General features: G+C 36.2%; 1 protein-coding gene across 7 annotated transcripts in view; it reads right to left on the bottom strand.

Moving 5' to 3' along the window:
• Positions 1 to 1,772: 1,772 nt before the first annotated feature.
• The window catches only part of RGS12 (regulator of G protein signaling 12), an 83,884-nt gene continuing 64,503 nt past the window's right edge, over positions 1,773 to 21,153 (bottom strand). For 4 of the 7 annotated variants that reach the window (XM_083861135.1, XM_083861136.1, XM_083861134.1 and 1 more), the window contains 6 exons: positions 20,678 to 20,804; positions 19,635 to 19,731; positions 18,069 to 18,133; positions 17,394 to 17,547; positions 14,166 to 14,783; positions 1,773 to 2,536 (listed from right to left, as the gene is read on the bottom strand). In XM_083861135.1, the coding sequence (XP_083717261.1) occupies positions 2,178 to 2,536; positions 14,166 to 14,783; positions 17,394 to 17,547; positions 18,069 to 18,133; positions 19,635 to 19,731; positions 20,678 to 20,804 (1,420 nt within the window). In that variant the 3' untranslated portion in view covers positions 1,773 to 2,177. Of the gene's footprint in view, positions 2,537 to 14,165; positions 14,784 to 17,393; positions 17,548 to 18,068; positions 18,134 to 19,634; positions 19,732 to 20,677; positions 20,805 to 21,153 lie in introns of those variants that run through there. The other 3 variants (XM_083861137.1, XM_083861138.1, XM_083861139.1) reach the window with 3 other exon arrangements.

Below are 21,153 nucleotides of genomic sequence, written 5' to 3'. Positions count from 1 at the left end.
TCATCTCAGGATCCCTAATCCTTGCATTAGAGAGGAGTGTGAAAGTCAATCCCCCTCTTCATGGCTGTTCTTGCATCTCCCCTCAGTCGTCTCTTTTTCCAGATGAAGAATTCTGTATTGCTCACTCTTGCTCACAATTTAAGATAAGCATCCTTGTTTTATCTAAAATATTGATCAGAGATTAATAAAAGACTGTCATGATTACATTTGAATTTCAAGGTTTTTGTCTGTCAGATGCTAGGATTTTATTTTCAAAACACAAAAACAGTGAAAAGCATATCCCAGGTCAAAAAGGTAATTTTAGTTTTGATTAGAACAAAGGTATCAATTTTTCAAAAGATAGGAAAAAATATGGCAATTTATCCATTTATCTGTGCAAAAAAAATCTGCTCAAGGGCAACTGTTAGCAAAATACTACAGAAAAACCAAACCAAAACAAACAAACAAAAAATCTTTAAAAATACATAAATATTTAAGTATTTTCACATCACTGGGCTATGTTCTGCCTGCTGTTTCCCAAATCTCTACTATCGTTCTACCACCACGATTTTATCGTGACGCTAAAATTAGTTTAAAGCTTGAAAGTTTTAAAATAGTACAGCTATTTTCACAGCATGTACCTTCATTCAGGCCCACACTGAGTTGAGTCTAATGTCAACAAGGATCTTCCACAACATCAAAAGCAAAATCACTTACCAGTAGAAAAAAATAAAGTATTAAAGCTAATGGGTGTTGTATCCCTTAATCTCACTGGAGTATTTGATGGAACACTTAAGCATTAAGATTAAGCTTTAGGGATCTTAATTTATAATTACAAAATCATACTTTTGTATGATCTGTATGACCTTTGAGTTTAAGAAACTGAGTGACAGCATCCAGTACTCTCAGCCATTCAGAAAATTCATGATTCTTGGCATGCTTTAGGAGCAGAGAAAGAGAAAATCATCAGAAAGAGAAAATCACCTTGATGCTTTACACCTACTGCCTTTGTGGCTCTGCAGTCCAGGAGATATGCAGCATGACATTTTAAGTCTCACAATAACTTCAAAGCAGTGAGCCCCCAGAAGTCTCTCTATATCCACTCAATATGATGAGCAGATGTCCAACACTCTCAATTCTTCGTGTACCCTTGTGCATGACCAGGCTTTCTCCTGGTAGAAATGGTAATGGAGGAATAGGAGCAGGTGGCAAAACCAACATGTTCAGCAGTCTTAAATATCTTTTTTTTTTTCTCAAAACTCCACCTAAGGCTAGAAAATTAACTGAAACTACAATGAACAACAAGAATGAGAGGCATTGAACCCTTATTGAAAGAGCAATAACCAAATTTCCTTTCCCCAAAGTGAAAAGGCGCTGAGAGCAGTGATGAGGAGGGAGCCAATGACCATCACACCACTGTGTAATTAGATATATATCTCTGGTATGGAAACATCACCACTGTTGCCATGAAAGTAGATACTATTCCTTGTACAGGAAATTCACAATTTTGGTTGGTTTGGGGTTTTGTTGTTGTTGTTGTTGTTGTTGTTGTTGTTGGGTGGAGGGTTTTTTGGGTTTTTTGTTGGTTTGTTGTTGTTCTTATTTTTGCTTCTTGCTGCTTGTATAACAATGATCTTATTGCATATATCCAGGCAGTGCATTGGACAAGACTGAATTCCACTTGGACCTTTTCCCAAATGTTATGAGACAGACAGGAAGATATTAAGAAAATATTCCTAATCTTTTTTGCACCAGTAACTGATTTTACTTACACTTCAAAAATCTACTAAAACACAGAGAATCCTGAAGACAAAGGAAAACCATTAGAAGATTAAACGGAAATAATCTTAAATAAAAAGTTTGGACAGGGGATTTTAAAGTAAGTTTGTCTTGAATAAAGACAAGACGGGTAGGGTTTGAAATCATAATTTTAATTGCACTGTTCAATGGAATCATCCCAGAGAAAATAATACAGAAATGGAAAAAAAGCAAAACCAAATAGCTCAATACTTCCACTGGAATACTATTTTTTCATTCTAGGGCTTCCAACTCATATCAGAAGTGATGGTCTCTAGCAGGCTCTTTGAAGGCAAGTCTTTGAAAACCACTTATATCTTGCAGACACATGTCTCTAAGACATATCTCCATTGCTGCTGATGCCAAGCAAAATACCAGAAAATTTAACTAAAAGCGGACATTTAAACAAAAGTAGCTTTATACTGATTCTCAGTGGCCTTATTCTTCTCGCTCTTCACAGCTATCAGAGATGGAAGGTCTGACGTCCTGTAAACTCCAGTCCTCATCCTCCCTTGGCAAGATCTCAGTTCAGAGATGTAACCTTCAAAGCTCAGGTTCCCTTCAGAATCATCACAGCATGTGCCAGAGTCGTCCAGTTTGACCCCATCCACATCAATTATCCTGTTTACAGGGAGCTCCATGCTGGGGTTCCCTCTCACACCAGGAGGATTAAAGCTTCTGCTGGGCTTTGCTTTGTGAGAGGGCTGCTCACAGCAGTTTCCTGAAGTCCCTTGTGAATCATTTTTCTTTCTGTTTGCACCTAACAGAAGAATTAAAAACAGAAAAAAACACAAAACAGCAGAGTTATGTATCTTCTGGTTTTAGCAGTTTTCAATATTGCAGCCTTCTCTGAGGCCCTAATAGCTGGGATATTCACCTACCAAAGAGAATTACTGATGCACCATGTAGGTAACTAAACACTAGATCTCAAAGATAAATGTGAAATACTAATATCTATCTGTCTCATTGTAGCATTTTTCAGGGTTTTTTAAAAGACCATTGAAATTAACTACTTAGTATAATTTTGTACACCTCTAGAACAAAAATTCTCACACCAGCAAACCCAGTGGTGAAGGAGGAGAATATAGACCTTCCACTGGGGCAGAATGGGAGATGTTCCTTCAGTTGAACTGGTCTTCAAGACACTGCTGAGACAGTATTTTACTTGGCTAGAGCTTTAATTCTCTAGCAGACTGGTAAGGGATTATTTGAAGTTGTAGTTCACTGTCCTGAACTGCAATAGAGCCACAGTTTACAGGACAAGAATAAAAGAAACAACTTCACAGAGTCACCAAATCACAGGACGGGTCAGGCTGGAAGGGAGCACAGATGGATCACCTGGTCAAAGTGCCCTGCTCAGGCAAGGTCATCCCAGGGCACATGGCACAGGATTGTGTTCAGATGGGTCTTGAATATCTACAGTGAGGGAGACCCCACACCCTCTCTGTGCAGTCTGTCCCAGTGCTCAGAACAGTAAAATTCTTCCTCATATTCAGGTGGAACTTCCTGTGCATTGATTTCTGCCCATTTCCTCGGGTTTTGTCGCTCAGCACCACTGAGCAGAGCCTGACTCCATCCTCTGTCACTCTCTCTTTAGAGCTTTATAAAGATTGCTGAAGTCTCCTCTCAGTCGTTTCTTCTCAAGGCTGCAAAGGCCCAATTCCCTGATTCTTTCCTCCTAAGATTGATTCTCCAGGTCCTTGACCAGCTTAGTATTTCTTTGCTGGACCTCCTCCAGGAGCTCCTTGTCCTGAGGACCCAGAACTGGACACAACACTGCAGATGTGTCTCACCAGGGCTGAGCAGAGGGGCAGGATCACCTCCCCTGACCTGCTGGCCCTGCTCGTCCTAACACACCCCAGGACTCCATTGGCCTTCTTAGCCACAGGGACACACTGCTGGCCCCATGTCCTTCTCTGCAGAGCTGCCTTCCAGCAGGTCAGCCCCAGCCTGTGCTGGTCCATGGGGTTGTTCCTCCCCAGGTGCAGGACCCTGCATTTTCCCTTGCTGAATTTCAGAAGGTTCCTCCCTGCCCATCTCTCCAGCCCATCGAGGTCCCTCTGAAGGGCTGCACAACCCTCTGAGGTCTGAGGGCTCTAAACACTCAACACCTGAATTACATCTAAAAATCACAGTTGCCAGGATTCAGGCCTGTTCTCTAGACTACACATACAAAGTCAGCACTATCCCAAGAGAGCTGTAGTTTAAACCCTTGAGCTCCCAAAAGCCAGTTTTCTGGTACGTGTACAAGGAGCAAAGTACAAGGAGCTTCTTAAAGCAAATGCAAAAGCTGATTTGCCTGTGCCAACAGCAGCAAGAAGGGAAGGATGAAAGAGTTGATTTCAGGATTTGCACCACAATTAACAACATGGTTTCTGTAGTTGAGATTTCCCCCATAATGATATAAAAAAGGGCAACATTTTCAGAGACAGATAAAAGTCATCATTAGATTAAATTGAGAGCCAAGAAAAAAAAGAGAAACTTTCAAGGCACAAAAGCAGACCTAAGTAGGGGCTTCCATTTCATATTTAATTCCCTTTTTCCATATATCTTCTTACCCATCTTTTAAAAGATACCATCTTATCTGACAGGCTTTACCCAAAGCATTCTGAAATCTTGTCCCACAGTACATGCAAGTGCCTGACCAGCACATTTAGCCACACAAATCCCATGAAACTGCTGTGGTTAAATCCCATAGCTGTCTTTCAAATCTTTTATTTGTGTTTATTCCATGAAGTGATTGGTACAGTTTTATTCAAGGAAAAGAAATTTCCATGTATAATCATCGTAATCAAGAACTTTTTGATATGGAGAATGGAGGAAATGCAAATGAAAACGACAAAAAAAGCATCTCTGTGCAGTTTCAATCAAATCACTCCAGGGTCTTCATGAGGGTTAAAGCTTTCTATTTAAGAAAAATAAGTTAAATTCCCAAGTAGTGCAATGCTTAGTGTTTTAGCTACAGTGAAGCCCCACATGAATAATGTGGGTATTTCACATCAGTAATGCTTGCTGTTTTTTCAGAGGAATTACACCAAACTCCAAATAAATCAGCTGAGCAGACAGAGACAGAAAGCTCCCAGCCCTGTTAGCCCAGCATGACTCCAGTATACTAAATTGCAGCTAGCATTTAATGGGACTATATTACTCTTCGTGTTTAAATCTCCCGACTGAAACTGAACACTGGCTATATTTTAACTCCTATTTGCATGGCTGTGCTGCAAAATGCTATTCTTCTGTTCTGGAACGTTTATCTTAACATGAGTGTACTGAATTGTTCTCTTGATCTCTTTAATCTACTATTCTATGCCCTTTGAGGAAGACCTGTGACTCTCCTTTCAAATTGCTTTAAAAGAGCTAGAAATTGCTGAAATGCCTACTAATGACAAATTACCACAAATACATGGCATTGAGAGAGCATGAGTCATCCAGCTGTCCTAACACTGAGAATACATCCTCCTATAAATATCATGTAAAGGAACATCTTTGATTGGAGTGGAAGGTCTCATATCTGTTGACTTGGACTAGGTTGAAACACTTTCCACAGTCAAAAGACACAGCCTGCACTAACAGGGTACAGGAGATGAAAGAGCTGGAAGGTGCAGCTATTGCTGTATTTATCTAGGTGCTAAGCCCTCCTACCGCTAAATATAAGAAATGCCATTAAGTCTTGGATTTATGGTGTCACTGAGTCACTACACAAAGCAACTGGGCATGGAAGTTGTCTAATAGGAACACAGCAAAAGTAAAGGTCAGTGTTTGCTCTCAGGCTTCACAAGACATAAGCTCATCTGAACAAGAACACATCTGCATTATAGACATTTTTCTATTAATGTCCTTTTCAGGAACAATTTCTCTGTAGCATCAAATAAATTACTACTATAGGCAGGGCAGTAATAGAGAACTTCTTGTCTAAAATACCAGTTTAAAAAAACAAGGAATTACTAAGGGATGAGAGTGTGCAGATGATTTCACTTTTCCTGTCAGGGTAGAAAAGATCTCCGCTTATCTTCACCAAACAGGAAGATGATTTCTAGAGTAGCACTACACAGAAAAAAATATTTTAATGTAATTTTTTTCCTCATATTTAAGAAAAAGCTTTTATTGAGCAAGGCTGTTTAACACAAATACTAGGCGAGATTTGCCCAACCAGCTTGTGTATAAAAGTATCCCACAAGTTCTTAAGTAGACTAAAGATTTGTGTGTGCTCAGTGGAGCTTTATAATGAGGTTTCAATTAAGTTTGTAACACTTTTGCACTAGTCTCCTTTTCAAGTTTTCTTTCTGAGTAACAAACGCCTGAAGACACTTAGCTGTGCAGGGCACCATCATCGCAGAGGGCCTTCACAGGTAAAATTTCTCTTCATATGTTCTTGGCTGAAGTGATGAATACCTCCATGGAGAGCTCTGCAGATGCTTTGTCATGTGTGAAGCATGTCAGGAATGTTATTGCATTTTTCCCAAATCTAACCTCTCAGATGTCCTACCTAACTTCTGTAGAGAAAGGAAGACACTGCTTATGGCAGCAGTCACACAGGAATGGAATACCACATTCACACACTGGTAATCTCCCCTGCTAAGCATTCCACACAGCTCTCGAGAATTTTCTTGTGTATCTGATCCTGTTAATATGTTCCAGCTGGTTTAAAGATGGGAAGATGCAGGTCATCTTTTGTCTTAAACCAGAGATCTGCTGTGTTATAGACTCACAGTCAAATGACTGCTAAGAAAGCTTAACTGCACCCACCTGCATTCTTCCAAAGGTGACTACAATCTTTCTGTTACCAATATTTCTCTTTTACTGATATTTGAATTTTGTGCATTATTCTCAAGCACTCTAAATTTGACATTATCATTATGGAGAACTATCTTTATAGAGAAAGACAAAGGGAAATCTTCATTTTCTGTATAAAATATTCCTCAAGATCTAAGCAAAAGATCACAAGACATTGTCTTCCAGGTAGTTTAGGAATAAGGGAGCATTTGGCCAAATTCCACACAGAAACAAGGTCACAAAAAACCTGGAAATTTCAGGAGCAGCAGTAACTGCTGAATGTAGATGATACGATCATATAACCCTAAGTCTAATGCAGATGCTTGGGGATTTAAAGGTCTGGTCACAGCACTTTGCAATTATATTATTTCTATACCATAATCAATAAATTCATTTATTTTCAATGTGCTAAATTTTAGTTACAATTTTTAATAAAATCTCTTTCATGTAAATTGTTCCACTCATCATTCTACCTTTGCTAAAATCCTACTGTTCCTGCCAAAATCATTAACTATTTAGATGGCTCTCAGTTCTACTGAAAGCTAACAAGAAAATCCTGCTGATTTTCATACCATTGATCCCAGGCATTTGACTTCTAACATCAGAGAGGATCTGATGTCAGTTAAAGGGAATAAGCTCCAGATTAATGTTTTTGTACTGATACAGCAGATAAAAATCTGTTTGAAGTATGTCATAAAACTTAGAACACAACTCTTGTGAAAAGAAGCCTGAAGTTTTCAGGGGCAGTTCCTGGAATTGGTGATTTACAGACATATACCACCCCCAAATGTAACCAGTGACTCTCAGTCTCCAAAGCAGCAAGGCTCTGGGATGTGCTGTAACATGGGATCCTGGGCAGACACTGTTCAGTCTCTGACTCCATGGAGCCTGTTCCTGGGGGTACCACACTGCCTGAGAGAGCATCTTCTTACATGAGACTGAAAAAAGGAGACCTGTCGTGGGCTTTTACATCACTTCCACAGTGGGTGTTCATTTCAGGGTCCTGGAAATACATCAATATAAGTAACTTCTCCTTAACATGGACAGAATCTGGCAGTTTCACTCTGGGAAAAACACTTATCCTTTCCTGTCCTAAACTGTTAGGAAATGCTACTTCTGCATTTTAGCCCTCCCACTCATAGATTCTTTTAAGTGGTGGATGAATGACTTCCACACTGCTGACACACTGTTACTACTGCAAGAGTATTATTTTTAAAGCTTGTAAAGTGAATTATGCTTCTGAAGGGAAAGGGATATTTAAGTTTTAGAATACCACAGGTTAAATTTTCTCTGGCACTTTCCTTCTTTTTATCTTGTAATTGATACAGCACCAAGGAGAAAGTGGATTTAAATAAAAGATTCCTACCTACAGTTTATGCTAAATCTTTTCAAAGCAAATTTGACTTTATATGCTGAATTTCACTTGCATGATGAAACAGCAACTGCAGCATATGCTCAGTGCCTCAAAATCTGACTCAGTAAAATGAAAGCATCGAGCCAGGAAATGGGTTATTCTACAAAGCAGGAATATTCTAACTACATTGCTAGTTTATTTACCTTTTTCCTGGGAATTTTGGGAATACATTTGCAGCCTTAAGTTTAGAAATGGGCAGATGGAAATCCTTTCATTGCACTCATCTCCAAAGCATTCACAAGAAGAATAAAGCACCAAGCACTATTCAGAAAGACAAATTTGGAATATCACGTGGAAGAGGGAGCTCATCAGGGGCATACAGATGCAGAAGAGGGAACACTGCAACCTGTGTTTGCTGAGGGCAGGGACCCTTCACATCCACAGCTGAAGGGAACTGCACACAACATCATTTAAAAGCCAGGAGAAGTCCAAGAATAAATTAAATGAAAAGTTCTGAATTTTGATCCAGTGCCTTCAATAACTTTCCGTTTCTCCACTGCTAAAAGGGAAACAATTTTTGACTACTTTCCAAGCAGTAGACATAATAAAACAACTCTGCAGCAGCTTACACATATTCAGCCCTCAGTGTGATCTTCCAGCATTTATTGTTAACCTTCATTTTGGTTTTCCATCAGTGGTCAGTAACTGCAGGTTTAATTATTGCAGAGAGTCTTATGTTGAGAAATAGTGGATTAAATTACTTGAATCCATTTTAATTTAATCTGCCATTCATTAGGTTATTTTTCAATTATGAAAGTCTAAATGTGGTTTTGTTGGGCTACTGGTTACATTTCAACCATTAATTCAACGAAGTTCATTTCATCATCCAAATGCTGCCATGGGCTTGAGTAGATCTGGGTTTAGTCCTTGTGCATTTGGTTCAAAGGGCAGTTGTCATTTTTCTAACATTTCATACAGTCAGTGATAAGATTTGAAATTTTTTCTAAAATGTTTATCTTGTTCCTTGATCAAAATAAGTTTACATTTCAAATAATCATCCCTCAAGGTCTTCCTTGCTTCCCATTTGTCTACTCTAAATTCTCCTTCTCCTCTGTTTGTTGTTGATCAGTCATGTACTGCACATAATTCTCCCATTTAATCATACTCTGATTAAGAGGATTAACACATCCCAGCCTTAGTATTTATGAATTCTCATGAGTACTTATTTATATAGATCCAGAATCCAATTATCTTCTATAAATTTACACAGAACCAGCAAAGGATGTAAGTTACTGCAAGGAAACACTCTTTGTTAAAAATAATGATTTACATTATTCTTACATCTTTTAAGTCACTTCTTTTTCTTAAATTTTTATTTATGTTTTCATTCAAGGGTTTGTCTTGATTTACACAGGGAACATCACTGGACTGTCTCTAAAATACGCCACATGAATTAAGAGATTATATAAAATATTAGTTATGTAAAGTATTATATAATTTATTACAAAAAACAAAGGTTTATTTTCAAATTTTGAAGACAGACATGTGATTGCTCTTAAGCTCCTCTTAATGTCCTTAACTATCATAAACTTTTTTACACTTGGAATTCATTACCATTATAATTGAAAAATTTAGTAGCCAAAAAAGTGAAAGTCACAGAAACACCACTGATGTCTATTCTAATTATCTGATCTCTATTCTTCAGCTGTTGGGTACCACATCCTCTCTGAGAATAATAAAAAAAGTGCTTTTGGGTTTTTTTTTTTTTGTTTTGGGAACAATAGCCAGTCCCAGACTCTGAGAGACTACTCTGCATTTTATTTCTGCATTTTATTTGCATAATTTATCTTTCACAACAAAAACATCCTCACACTGGTACTAACTATTCAATTTCTGAAAGATTTCTTTCCAATAAGAAAGGAAGCAAGTTTGAGGATACAATTGTTCATCTATTTCAGAAACAAAGCAATTTCTTTAAAAAAAAAAAAAAAAAAAAAGGCTATGTAACTCCTGACTGTCTAAACGAGTTCTTTAATTTCAATAGACATTTTACTAAAGCAAAATTATGGAGGGTTCACTATGCTTTTATTTTCCCTATCTGTCTCTCTATCTTAACCAATGATGTTATAATGCTTGTTAAAAGTAGTTTTGAATAAACTTTTCAATTGCATTCCTGGATCCAGTCTATACATCTTTAAAAAAAAGACCTTCATACTTGGTAGACAATTCCACTGACTGTAACTGTAGTGTCATTTTGAGAATAATTCTCAACCTAGCTGAAAAAAAAGCTCCAAAAATAACAGGGATTTTTTTTAAGAGAAGGAAGAACAATTTGATGGACTCAAATCTACAGTCTGTGCAGTTCAGTCTGGATTGCTGCAAATTGTCCCACTTCACGATGAAATGGTATTCCATGAAAAAGCTCAGTTGCTATCATGACTAAATGCCCACCTACTTTGTAGCAGAGGCAAAACTCACTATGAACAACTCAGACCAGTAGAATATTGCTGAAAAAACAATCCAGTGCAAGGTCTGTGTCTCAGAGCTCTCGAGGAGACTAAAGCTTTGGGAGGCTGCCTTTTCCCATGGCAGCTATTTTGCACTTGGGTAATGGATGTACCCAACCCCTTAGGGAAAACTGGACAACATTCAAAGTACTCAGACTATACTAGGCAATTTAAAAAAGAAAAATAAAACAAACAAGCAAAAAAGCCAAGGAGATTAACTCAGCATTTTAACACTTTCAAATATGAATGTATCACTTCAAGCCAATCACACCACACAATTATTTCTTCCACAGATGGGACCACCATTATATGCAGAGACATGAAAGAATATCTTCAGATTCCAGAAACCTCTGATTTTTGAAGTGGGAAATTTGCCAGAACTAGCAGGCTTATTTAAAATAAAGATATTTTCTCTTGATGAGTAACACAACAAGAATCAGTAATGATTCCTGTGTTGCTAACTGACTTGCTATTTACCTCATAGCTAAGTATTAATACAGCATAAAAACATTTCACTTATTTCAGGAAGTTAAGAACTGAGTTTGAAAATCTGTCCAAAAAAAGCTCAGAGTGATGCAAACCTTATTTTGCTGCCTTCCATTGTTCATATTTTGCTTTCGAGATCATCAAGTGAGAAAAACCTCAACTGTTACCCATTAGAGGGAGGGACACTGGCCTGAATTTACTACATCAGCAAATTGCAAATTGCAAATTTCCCCCTGCAGACCATGAGGGACCTCTTCATTCCTCCCAGTCCTTTTCCCAGCATTTATAAGCCCAACATGTGCAGGGTAAGTACACACGTCATCTGTCTCTAGGCCAATTTGGAACTAAGACTAGAGACCTCTTCAAATTATGTAGTCATTGCTTTTCTTTATATCCCAACATTTTGATTGAATAAACCAATCAGAAATGCAATTTCCACTGATAGAGGTTATGAATGAAGAACCATTAAAGCACTTAAAAAAGCAACCATTATTAATGATTTAGTCCTTTGAGATTTCGATTCTTGACTGGAGAGAGTTTCCAGAAGTCTTTATTATAATTATGTACATCATCAAATAGCCTTTCCATGCAAACTCCAATCATGAAAGTAGAAATTTTTTGTTTCAGCCCACATTTTTTCCATAAAATCACCGTTCTTCTATAGAATAGAGTTCCCATTAAAAAGTAGTGTGTTGTGAGAAAAGCACAGAATACAGCCAATATGCAATAAGATTGTAGCAAAAAAAAGGGAAGATGTTTTATATATTTTAAAAAATTTTTGTTATTCCTAAAAAAAAAAAAAAAAAATCTGGTTTGCCAGAAAGCTAAAAGGAATTCAGATTTTTAGTTTTCCAAATTAGTTTGATTACTTACTGTCATCAGTGACTACGACAGAATAAGACACAATCACTACAGAGAACACTAGCTGGAATACATGTTAATTAAAATACATTTTTATAAAATTAAATTCAATATGGAGCTATTTATTGTGAAAAAGTCTGAATGATTTTAGAATGGGAACTGCTACAGGACTTTTGACTGTTTTATTTTCTTTCATGAAGGCCCACAAATATGTGGGAACACAGTGACTTTTGGAAAAACTGGATTTTCATCCCCCAGAATGCAATGAGACCGAGTTAACAGCACAAGCCTCAAGCCTCTCTGCAGATTTTTTTTTTTTTTTTTTTAATTAGGCTTTGCAGTGCTGTTATGTAGGACCCATCTCAAAGAGTGAAAAGAATAGTGTGGTCTCCAGCACCCAACCAACCCCTCATTTCTTACCCAAGACAACCAAATAAAGAGGTGGTTACTTTAGTTACTCCACAGCAAATGATCACCAGCTCACTTCTTAAAGACCAGGGAAGAGTTGCTTTAGTTTAAAATAAGAAGGAAAGCAATGAATATAAAGCCCAAGAACCCAAAGACAGAAGAAATTCTCCTTTCAGGAGTTCCTGTTATGACTAATTCAAAAGAAGTCTCTCTCAGCTGCCTTCTGGAGCACAGGCCAATCCTATGGATTTCACATGTGACCCATCAGCATCTCAAGACAGCATTTGCCCTTTGATGTCTAAATTATTAACAAATCTAATGTTTGTCAGCTTTGTCTCATGGTAATTTCTACTTCATATCTAATTATTTGTTTGTTATAAGTAGGTAATTTCAATCAGAATTCTTAATCCAGGACCAAAAGAATTTTTAAAATAATGAAGAAAATGAAAGCTTAAAACCAGTTTGCGTAACTAGAGCTAGAATTTATTACTCCTGAGAGAACAAGGATACAAAATACATGTGAAAACTACACAAAGATTTCTACAAAGTAAAAAGTAGAAAGTGGGAAAAGGGAAAGCTACAGCTCAGTGGTTACACAGAAACTTAATGGCATGCATTAAAATATTGTAAATTCATGAAGTTTTTTTTTAAGTGCAAATGGTTTTTTTAACATTTCTCACTGAAAAATATGCAAATTGATACCTATGTTGTACACTTGACATATTATCAGAAAGACACCAACACAAATCTATGCATATATACACCAATATGTCTGAAGTACATTTTGTGGTTCTGTTATTCATAGGCACTGGTTACAAGTCCGTCCAATACTCAGTTTCAGAAATTAAGTGATAGCGCTTATAGAACATTTCTCAGATACTACTAATAAAGGAATTGGCTTTTAAAATACCAAGAGGATGAAATCATTTGCATTGCCATTTATAAGCATCCAACAACCAACGAAGTATTTACAAATCATCAACCATACAGATAAAGAACAGTATCAAATACTCTGTGTAAAAAGATAAATAATTAAAATGTATATTCCCACATCACAAAGAAATGTGATCATACAAATATGGCACCATATGTTTGTGAAACATCAAAAATAAATGTAGCACATAGATACCTCTTCTTATATTTTACATTAAAATGCACAGTACAATGACTGTAAAATGTCAATGTCACGACACCCATTGTCTTCAAATTCCTGTTTCTGGTAATAGCAATTATTATTAGAGTCCATGTTTATAAAGAAATTCCATACTTCAGCCTTGGGCTAATATTGCTCTGTGATATTGCTAGACCATGAAACTTACATCCTAAAAAAGTTACATATTTTCTTTAAAATTATCTAATAGAAAGCTACTTGATATGCAAATATACTGGGAGAAAGTGTGATAGATGCAATCTATTCCTCTGTGTAGCAAAGCGTGGGTTAAAAAAAATAACATTTTTATTTTTAGTCACAGATATCAAATTTATTAGTGAAATATATATTAAGTTGAGGCTTATCCATTTAAAATTTTAATCATAAACAATACTGCAATTTTCAACACATAATTAGGGGTTTTGTTAAAGTACTTAAACTTCCAAACCCTAATCATGTATCTCATTATGAGAAATGGATCAGAAAATCTGGAACACAACAGTGCTATGGAGCTCAAAATGCTGATACCCTGTTTTGTACTCTGAGGGTGAATGAGATAATTATAGCACGTGGATGTATTTCAGAGGTTTGTCTGCATGTGGCCATTTTTGGTTACATGCCAAATCCAAACAAAAGTACATTGTTAAAGGCAACCAGAAGTATTACAGTTAGAACAGACTAAGGCAATTAAAATCTTTTTTTCCTTCTTTTTTCTTTTGGTAAAAAAAAAAAAAATAAATTAAGGTGCAGAGAGAATTTTCTTTGTTTTAATGGGTGCCAAATCCTGATTAACAGTGCCAAAGAAAAGTAGTTTTACACAAAAGGAAAGACTATTAAAATCTAGAAATACCTGAATTGGATCTTTGATATCCAGATTTTTCCTGATTACCTGCAAAAGGAGTTGGGGGTGGATAGTTGGCTTCCATGAGTTTACTGATGTCTGACAGTGGCGTTGGTGGTGACGGTGGTAGCAAAGTGCTGTTAGGGCTACTAATATCTCCTTCAGCCACAAGAGTCAAGTCTGCCACATTTTCATCATCTACCATCTGAATGCCTTCAGCCTGCAACTCTCTCGACTGCCTTTTCCACACCGTGGCATTGCTCTCCTGTGCGTGAGGGATTGGAGACAACGGAGGACTGAAAGGAACACTGAAAGTCTTCTGGCTGTGGAGGGCTGCCAAAGAAGATTTATGTTTGTTTTCTGAGTAACCCATTTTCTTTACTGAAGTTTCACTTAAGTTTTGCATGGACTCCTGTTTTCCACTGGGTGACGTACATCCATCACTGCCATCACTTTTTGAAGCTCTCTTGCTGAGGCCTTTAGGACCTGCGGGAGTAGATGAGGATGGTTCTGGTCCAGTGGGTGGTAAACGAAGAAAGTCTGGAAGAATAAGGTCTTCTTTCCTTAGCAGTCCACGTTGGTCATCTGCTCTGTTACTTTGTGCTTTGGATATGAGTTCAAAAAATTCTATTGGGGAAAAACCCAAAATTGACAAGTTTTTGTCAGAAAGTGCAATGCCATTAAAACGTACATTTTCAGCACATTTATTTTCCATGAAGATCTTCAATTCTTTCAATGCTGCCTTGAAATAAGATCCCATGTTAATTAGGAACTTTTTCAATTGCAGCAATGTTCACTAGCATCACTATAATTAAGACCATCAGCATTGCTATTGTAAGAGTTTTGCAGTTTAGAACAGCTGCAATTCACTGAGCCTTGAACACGTCTTCTATTTTACGCAGTTAATAAATCTGTACACACACGCAGGATTTTTTAATTCTTTATACAAAACAAGGCTCTAGTCTTACAGACAATGGGTGCACGTTTTTATATTCTGGATGGGTTTCACCCATCATAACTCAAAAATAGCATGCCATTTGAACATTCAAAGATTCAGAATGTTGCAAACTTCCTTGTTATATTGAGTTTCTCTCAGAGTAATTATATTTTATCACAGTTTAATTCATGGTGTAGTTTTAAACCAGGATGTTATCATCACAGGGTATGATCAGATGATGATTTAAGTAACCCCATTTTGCTTGGAGCTGCAATGAATCAGTAGCTTACAGGTAGTCAGTAAACATCCAAGGAGCCATTACCAAAAGCGATGGGGCAGCTTTTTAAAGAGGTTTAACACAATTAGAAGTGATTTTCTGATCATGTCCTTAATGATATCCAATGGTTTAATATGTTTCTATATATAAATAATGCTCATAGTAGATCAACACTGTTCTAAAAAGTTTCAAAACTTGGCAACAAGAAACTTATCAATTGTAAGCCAAGAATTATACCACTCCTCAAAAAAGAAGCATTGCAACAATAAACAAACTCTTTGGTACAAAACATAGACATATAAAAATATGTAATTCTTAATATAGGGTCTCTGCATGTCCTAATTTTTCAAGAAGAAAGCACTTTAACTACAGAATATTAAAAGATGCTTAAAAAGGCCATCTCCAACAGAATAATTAAAATCAACAGTTCCAACCCAGCTTATAAATACTGTTTGAAGCAAAAGCCATTAAGAAATAAAGCAACAGAACATTATTATCAGTTTTAACTTAGCATAATATGAAGTCATACACTTGCATTTGTATGACTTTATTCCTAAATCCTCTACTCATACTTGGCAGGCTTTGCAATGAATTTGTAAAAATGACTTTTTAACATGCTTTTTCAAATGCCATAAAATCTGAACGTAGCCAAGATGGAAGCTTCAAAATGCTTCTTATTGCCAAAGTTTTGCAAAATGGCGGTAGGCATATTAAAACATGCAACATTTCTAAGATGTGTCATACAAAAATGGTTCTGAAATTTCAAAGTTCATAGAACAGTTGTTTGTTTTTGCATTAAAAAACAGTCTACAACATTTGGTACTCATTTTCCAAACTTTGACAAATTTCACAAAACTCAAAATAAAATGTGAAAGCCTCGAATTCTGAAGTTTTCAAATTATGTTAATGTTTTACTCAGTCCTAGGAAAAAAAATGAAAGTATTAAAACGTGGAAAACAAGTTAACAAAAAGAGTAAGCAACAAAATAATTTAAAATGCACTAATATTTTGTAATAACACTTATATTTTAAAAAAAAATCTATTTTGCAGTAGAAGTTTTAGCCATAGCTTTTTTTTTTTTTTTCAGTCCTAGTCAGTGGACATTTATTCACAGATGAACATTCAGAGGTAAACATTCATTTGCTGTATAAATGTGCATAACCATGTTTTGGATATGCATACGGGGTAACTTCAGCAGTAAATTTTAATCTGTGGGTCAGATATATCCTTTGAGATTTCTTTTTCTACATGGGAAAATAGGGAGGAGCGTGTAGGGCTGACAGACAGGTAATCACTTCAGTTCATGTCCTAGGGCATGGGGCCTTGTGCCAAAATTTCTACTGCTACATAATTTTTATTTCTTTTTTGCCCATGGACATCTTTCTATAAGAAAGCAAATTCTCTCAGGAGATTTTTTCCGATGATATCACCAGAACTATCAAGATGTAACTAAGGTAAAAATAGGACTCAGGAAATGCAAGATTATCAATAACCACTTTGCTTATTTCTACTTCTAAACACCTTTTCATTGTGTTTGCTGAATGCAAGTTTTCCTGTTGCCCACCACATCTCCTCCACAGTCAGACTGCACTGCCCTGGCTGTTACAGAGTTCAGCAGAAAACTTACAAAAATTCTTACCTGAGTACATTTGGGTCTACACTACTGTGCAGTGCCTGTTGAACACTTATGTAGAGGTGAACAGAAAGCCAAGCTTCTACACAGCTTACAAAGAACATAAAATGGGATGTTCAACTGCAGCTGAGTAACTAATTCCTTTTTATTTTACAGGAATTAGGTACCCTTCACTTTTGAAAATCCCACTGGACACCTACATCGGTGTTTAGGTATTCTTAAAATTTTATCTTCAATTCAGAAAACTTGACAATTCAAACACACCAAACAAAAATATAATGGTCATGACTATGATTCGCACAACACAGTATTAAACACATGGTACCTACACAGACACAAAATGTTTCTAAGACTACTTATGTTAATATGTAAGCTATAAAGTTCACATACCCTCTGCTTCATCCAAATTTATTTTCTGACATTTTTTTTTCCCAATCTTTGCAATAGAGTCTTCTCTCTTTGACAGCCGGACTTCCCTAGCATTTTTTCCATTTTCGCCTTTCATTTTGATAGAATTAGACTTTCCTAGAGTTCTTCCCTCTCCCTGCATTAGAAGGAAAGTTAAGGTACTACTTACATTCAGGCTCTATCATTGTATACATAATATGGCCTAAAGGAATGAGGAAAGTTATTTTGGAAACACATTTCTCTAACACTGTAACAAATGCTTTAGTTTAGTCTTGATCATGGCAAAGAACATTTGCCAAAGCAGTTCCCAAAAATATAGAAATAAATATAATATTGTTTACTCTGAAGAATTCACGTAACCAAAAGGGCCTTTGAACTACAGAGTAGCTCAATCATTTTCAAGCACAGATAAGCCAATGAGACACGAAACAACAAACACAACACAGTGAAAGAGTTAACTGATTCACCATGAAGACAAAGTTCTTCACAAATAAATGCTGTTGACAGTGGAAATATATCAGACAGATTACAGCTATATTCAATCTAGTTACATAATTTGGCCGATTCAAAATCATGAGTGAATGCAGCCTTTGATACAGAATTCTAGAAGGAAACAGAAGATGATCTAATGGAGAAAAATCGTTGCAGAAGACTTACAGTAGGTCCTTGACTTCTTGAAGATACAGTTGCAGTCTGTTTTACTAATACACCTCTTTGTTTCTCTGCAAACATTGAACATAAATATACCTTCTGTAATTACTGATTTATAATTCCCCAAAGAAGCAAGACTGAAGGGACAATGATGGACACAACAGATTTTTGCTTTAAAATTGCTCTAATATGTACTCAGGAAATAAAGAGCACAGTTGATAACCCTGATGCTTTTCAGTAAAAAACCTACCAGAATCTCCCTCCCATCTTCAGATTTTCCTCACATGGACATTACTTTTAAAGTTAAAAGATGCTGAAATTTCACTTACATACTAAATTTTCAGTTGCTTTAGATGAAATAATCGTAAAATCTGGTAATTCAGTCTGCAATTCTTATAATTTAAAAAAGAAAACTAAACTCAGCAGAAAAGACCATTGAAAGGTCACGTTGAATCTCTTCCATCCTGTTTCATACATCAATTGTTTTGTAGACACTGCTGTATCCTCCTTGCCATTTTCTAAGTAACCAAAAGGCTCCATCAAATTAAATCTGCCTACAGCAAATATAGTAACACAGAATCATAGCCCTCTTTCACTGGTACATTGCCACAGAACCAACCCACTGCCAGAATGATCCTCTATGATTTAGGCTTTTACAGCTGCTGGCAGCACACTGGATTTAGGCTTTACTAATAATCCTTAAACTAATTATCTGTGAATATTTAGTCTTTAGTATTTAGATTGAAAACTTTTTTCAAAATAACAATTGGTTCTGTTGTTAACAAAAATGACAAATCTGATTCTCCTCAATAAACACCTCCATCTTTATAATCCCAGTTCTTCCTCAAAGAGGATCTCTGCTCTAAGTCTATTTAATTTAGCCATATCTAATTAAGATTTTGAAAATAAGTGTTCAATATCTCTAAAAAGGTCTCCTAATGAAACCAAACCTTTACTCTCAAGGCTGCTTACATTAATCTTGAGTGTCAATTGTGCCAAGAGTTTGTCAACTGTTTAGCTGATAAATTTTTATTTTTCCAGTTATGTTGCCCAGGGTAATCATGAGTTTTATGCTTTTTGGTGTTATTTTCAGAAATTGTCACTTAAAACTGGAGAAGTGGGCTCTGCTACTTTCTCATGCTTAAGAAGGATGTTATGATAGCAGCACATATAGCTGTACAAACTGCATCTGTTTTCCTTATACAGAATGTCCCTTACTGAGTAATTGCCAAATGTACAGAAGCTATTTGGCACTTCATTCTCATTATTACAGGGCACTGTGTTCCTAAGTCTGTGTGTGGATCTGTGGCTGAGTGCGAACAAAAATTTCAAATATTACTACTACAACATTTCTTACTGCATCAGTAAAAGTAGTTGCTATCACAGATTAATTTAATCTTCAATCTTCGGAAACTCCACTGCTTTTTAGTTAAAAAAGAATACATGCCACATGTGATATATCTAAATCTAATCACATTTACCTCACCTTCACATCAACAGGAAAAACTAACCATAGTCAGGGTTTATAAAACTGACTTGGAACCATAAACAAAAGCCTTTATACAAACTTACCTCTACCCTTTGATGGCTCTTTTTCATCTAGAACAACTCGTTGACCATCCAGATTAGAAATAGGGACACCAAGATCAAGTGGTTCCTGCTCACCACTCTAAAGTCGGATCACAGTTTGTATGTAATAGAGAAAAAGCTGTTTTCAGAACAAATTTATGCAGTCTGACATTTTTGAAAGAAAACTAGCAAAGCTTTTTTTAGGTTTCAGAGTAGCTTCAATTCATCCTTCTACCATTCTAAAAGTGCTTATTCCAGTGGTGTAAAACTACCTTGATTTCAATGAGTGTAACCCTATTCTGTGAGAAAAATGGTATTTGGGGGAAAAAAGATACATAGAGGAAAAAAAAATCATCCCATTTAAGTGGAGCACCATTAGTAAGTGGAGTCTAGCACCATTAGTGTGTATGTTCAGCAAATCATGTTTTTCAGAGGACATTTAAGATGATTCTTTATTCTAAATTGATTGTATTTCATTAATTTTGTATTTTCATTAAATGAAGTTACCTTTAAAGCAACATGCTTTTCAGCTATCTTAAAAACTTGGACTGGTTCAGTTAAGACAGCATACAGAAATACCACAAAATTAACTTTACATTCCTAGGTATTCCAGCATAATAGAAAAGAGAACATGTTAGCCAAGAGTTCAGTAATAGAGATGTTGTATCAGTCTGTTTTCACAAAAAAAATCTGCAAGGGGATTTGTGGCAACTTTCATGATTCCCAGGATAATGGAACAAAAGCTTTAATCCAACCAACTTTCCCTGGCTAATAATGGGAGTTGAGCTCTGGAAGAAGAAAAGTTCAGACTTGCTTATTTAGAGTGTTGAATTTATTCTGAAGAGAATATAAAACAGACGTAGTCTAAATATTTGAGGTAACTACAATTAAGCATAATGATTATAAGTATGATGCATTTTATCTCAAAACATAGCTATAGATATTTAAATGCCTAATTCTCAGGCGAGGACTCATTCCAGGCACTATCATATGATCTCCTCCAGACAGAAAATATTGCTGCTTGAATTACATCAAAGAATACTTACTAGTCTTGCCACAAGTTCATTAAGATTTAACCCATATTTTGCAACGACAGGCCTTAAGACCTCTGTTACTGGTTTGGTGGGTTTTGCCTTCAGACCAACTGACCGATTGATAGGAACAAGATCCAGCCTGAAACACAGCAATGGTAACATTCAGTGTGAAATATCCCAGTAAACAAAGTGAACAGAAATACGGAAAATCAAATCTACAGCAAAGTTATACCAATTTACAGCTAGTAACCAGCTGGAACTGCAGTAGCATGAATCTATGCTAAACTGAAGCAATAAAGAATTTATTCTTTTATTTTTATTTCTTTCTTATTATATTTATATTTATTATCACTTTCTTATTATATTTATATTTATTATCATTTATATTTAACACAAATAAAAATTGTACTGTTTCACTTGCCAGAGCCAGCCTATTTCAGACCAAGAAAAAGCATTCCACAGCACTTCTATATTTACAGGGAGATTAC

This window comes from Zosterops lateralis (genome assembly GCF_965231275.1).
Source record: "Zosterops lateralis genome assembly, chromosome: 5".
NCBI classification, from domain to species: Eukaryota; Metazoa; Chordata; class Aves; order Passeriformes; family Zosteropidae; genus Zosterops; species Zosterops lateralis.
This window is presented reverse-complemented; position numbering and strand designations above follow the sequence as displayed.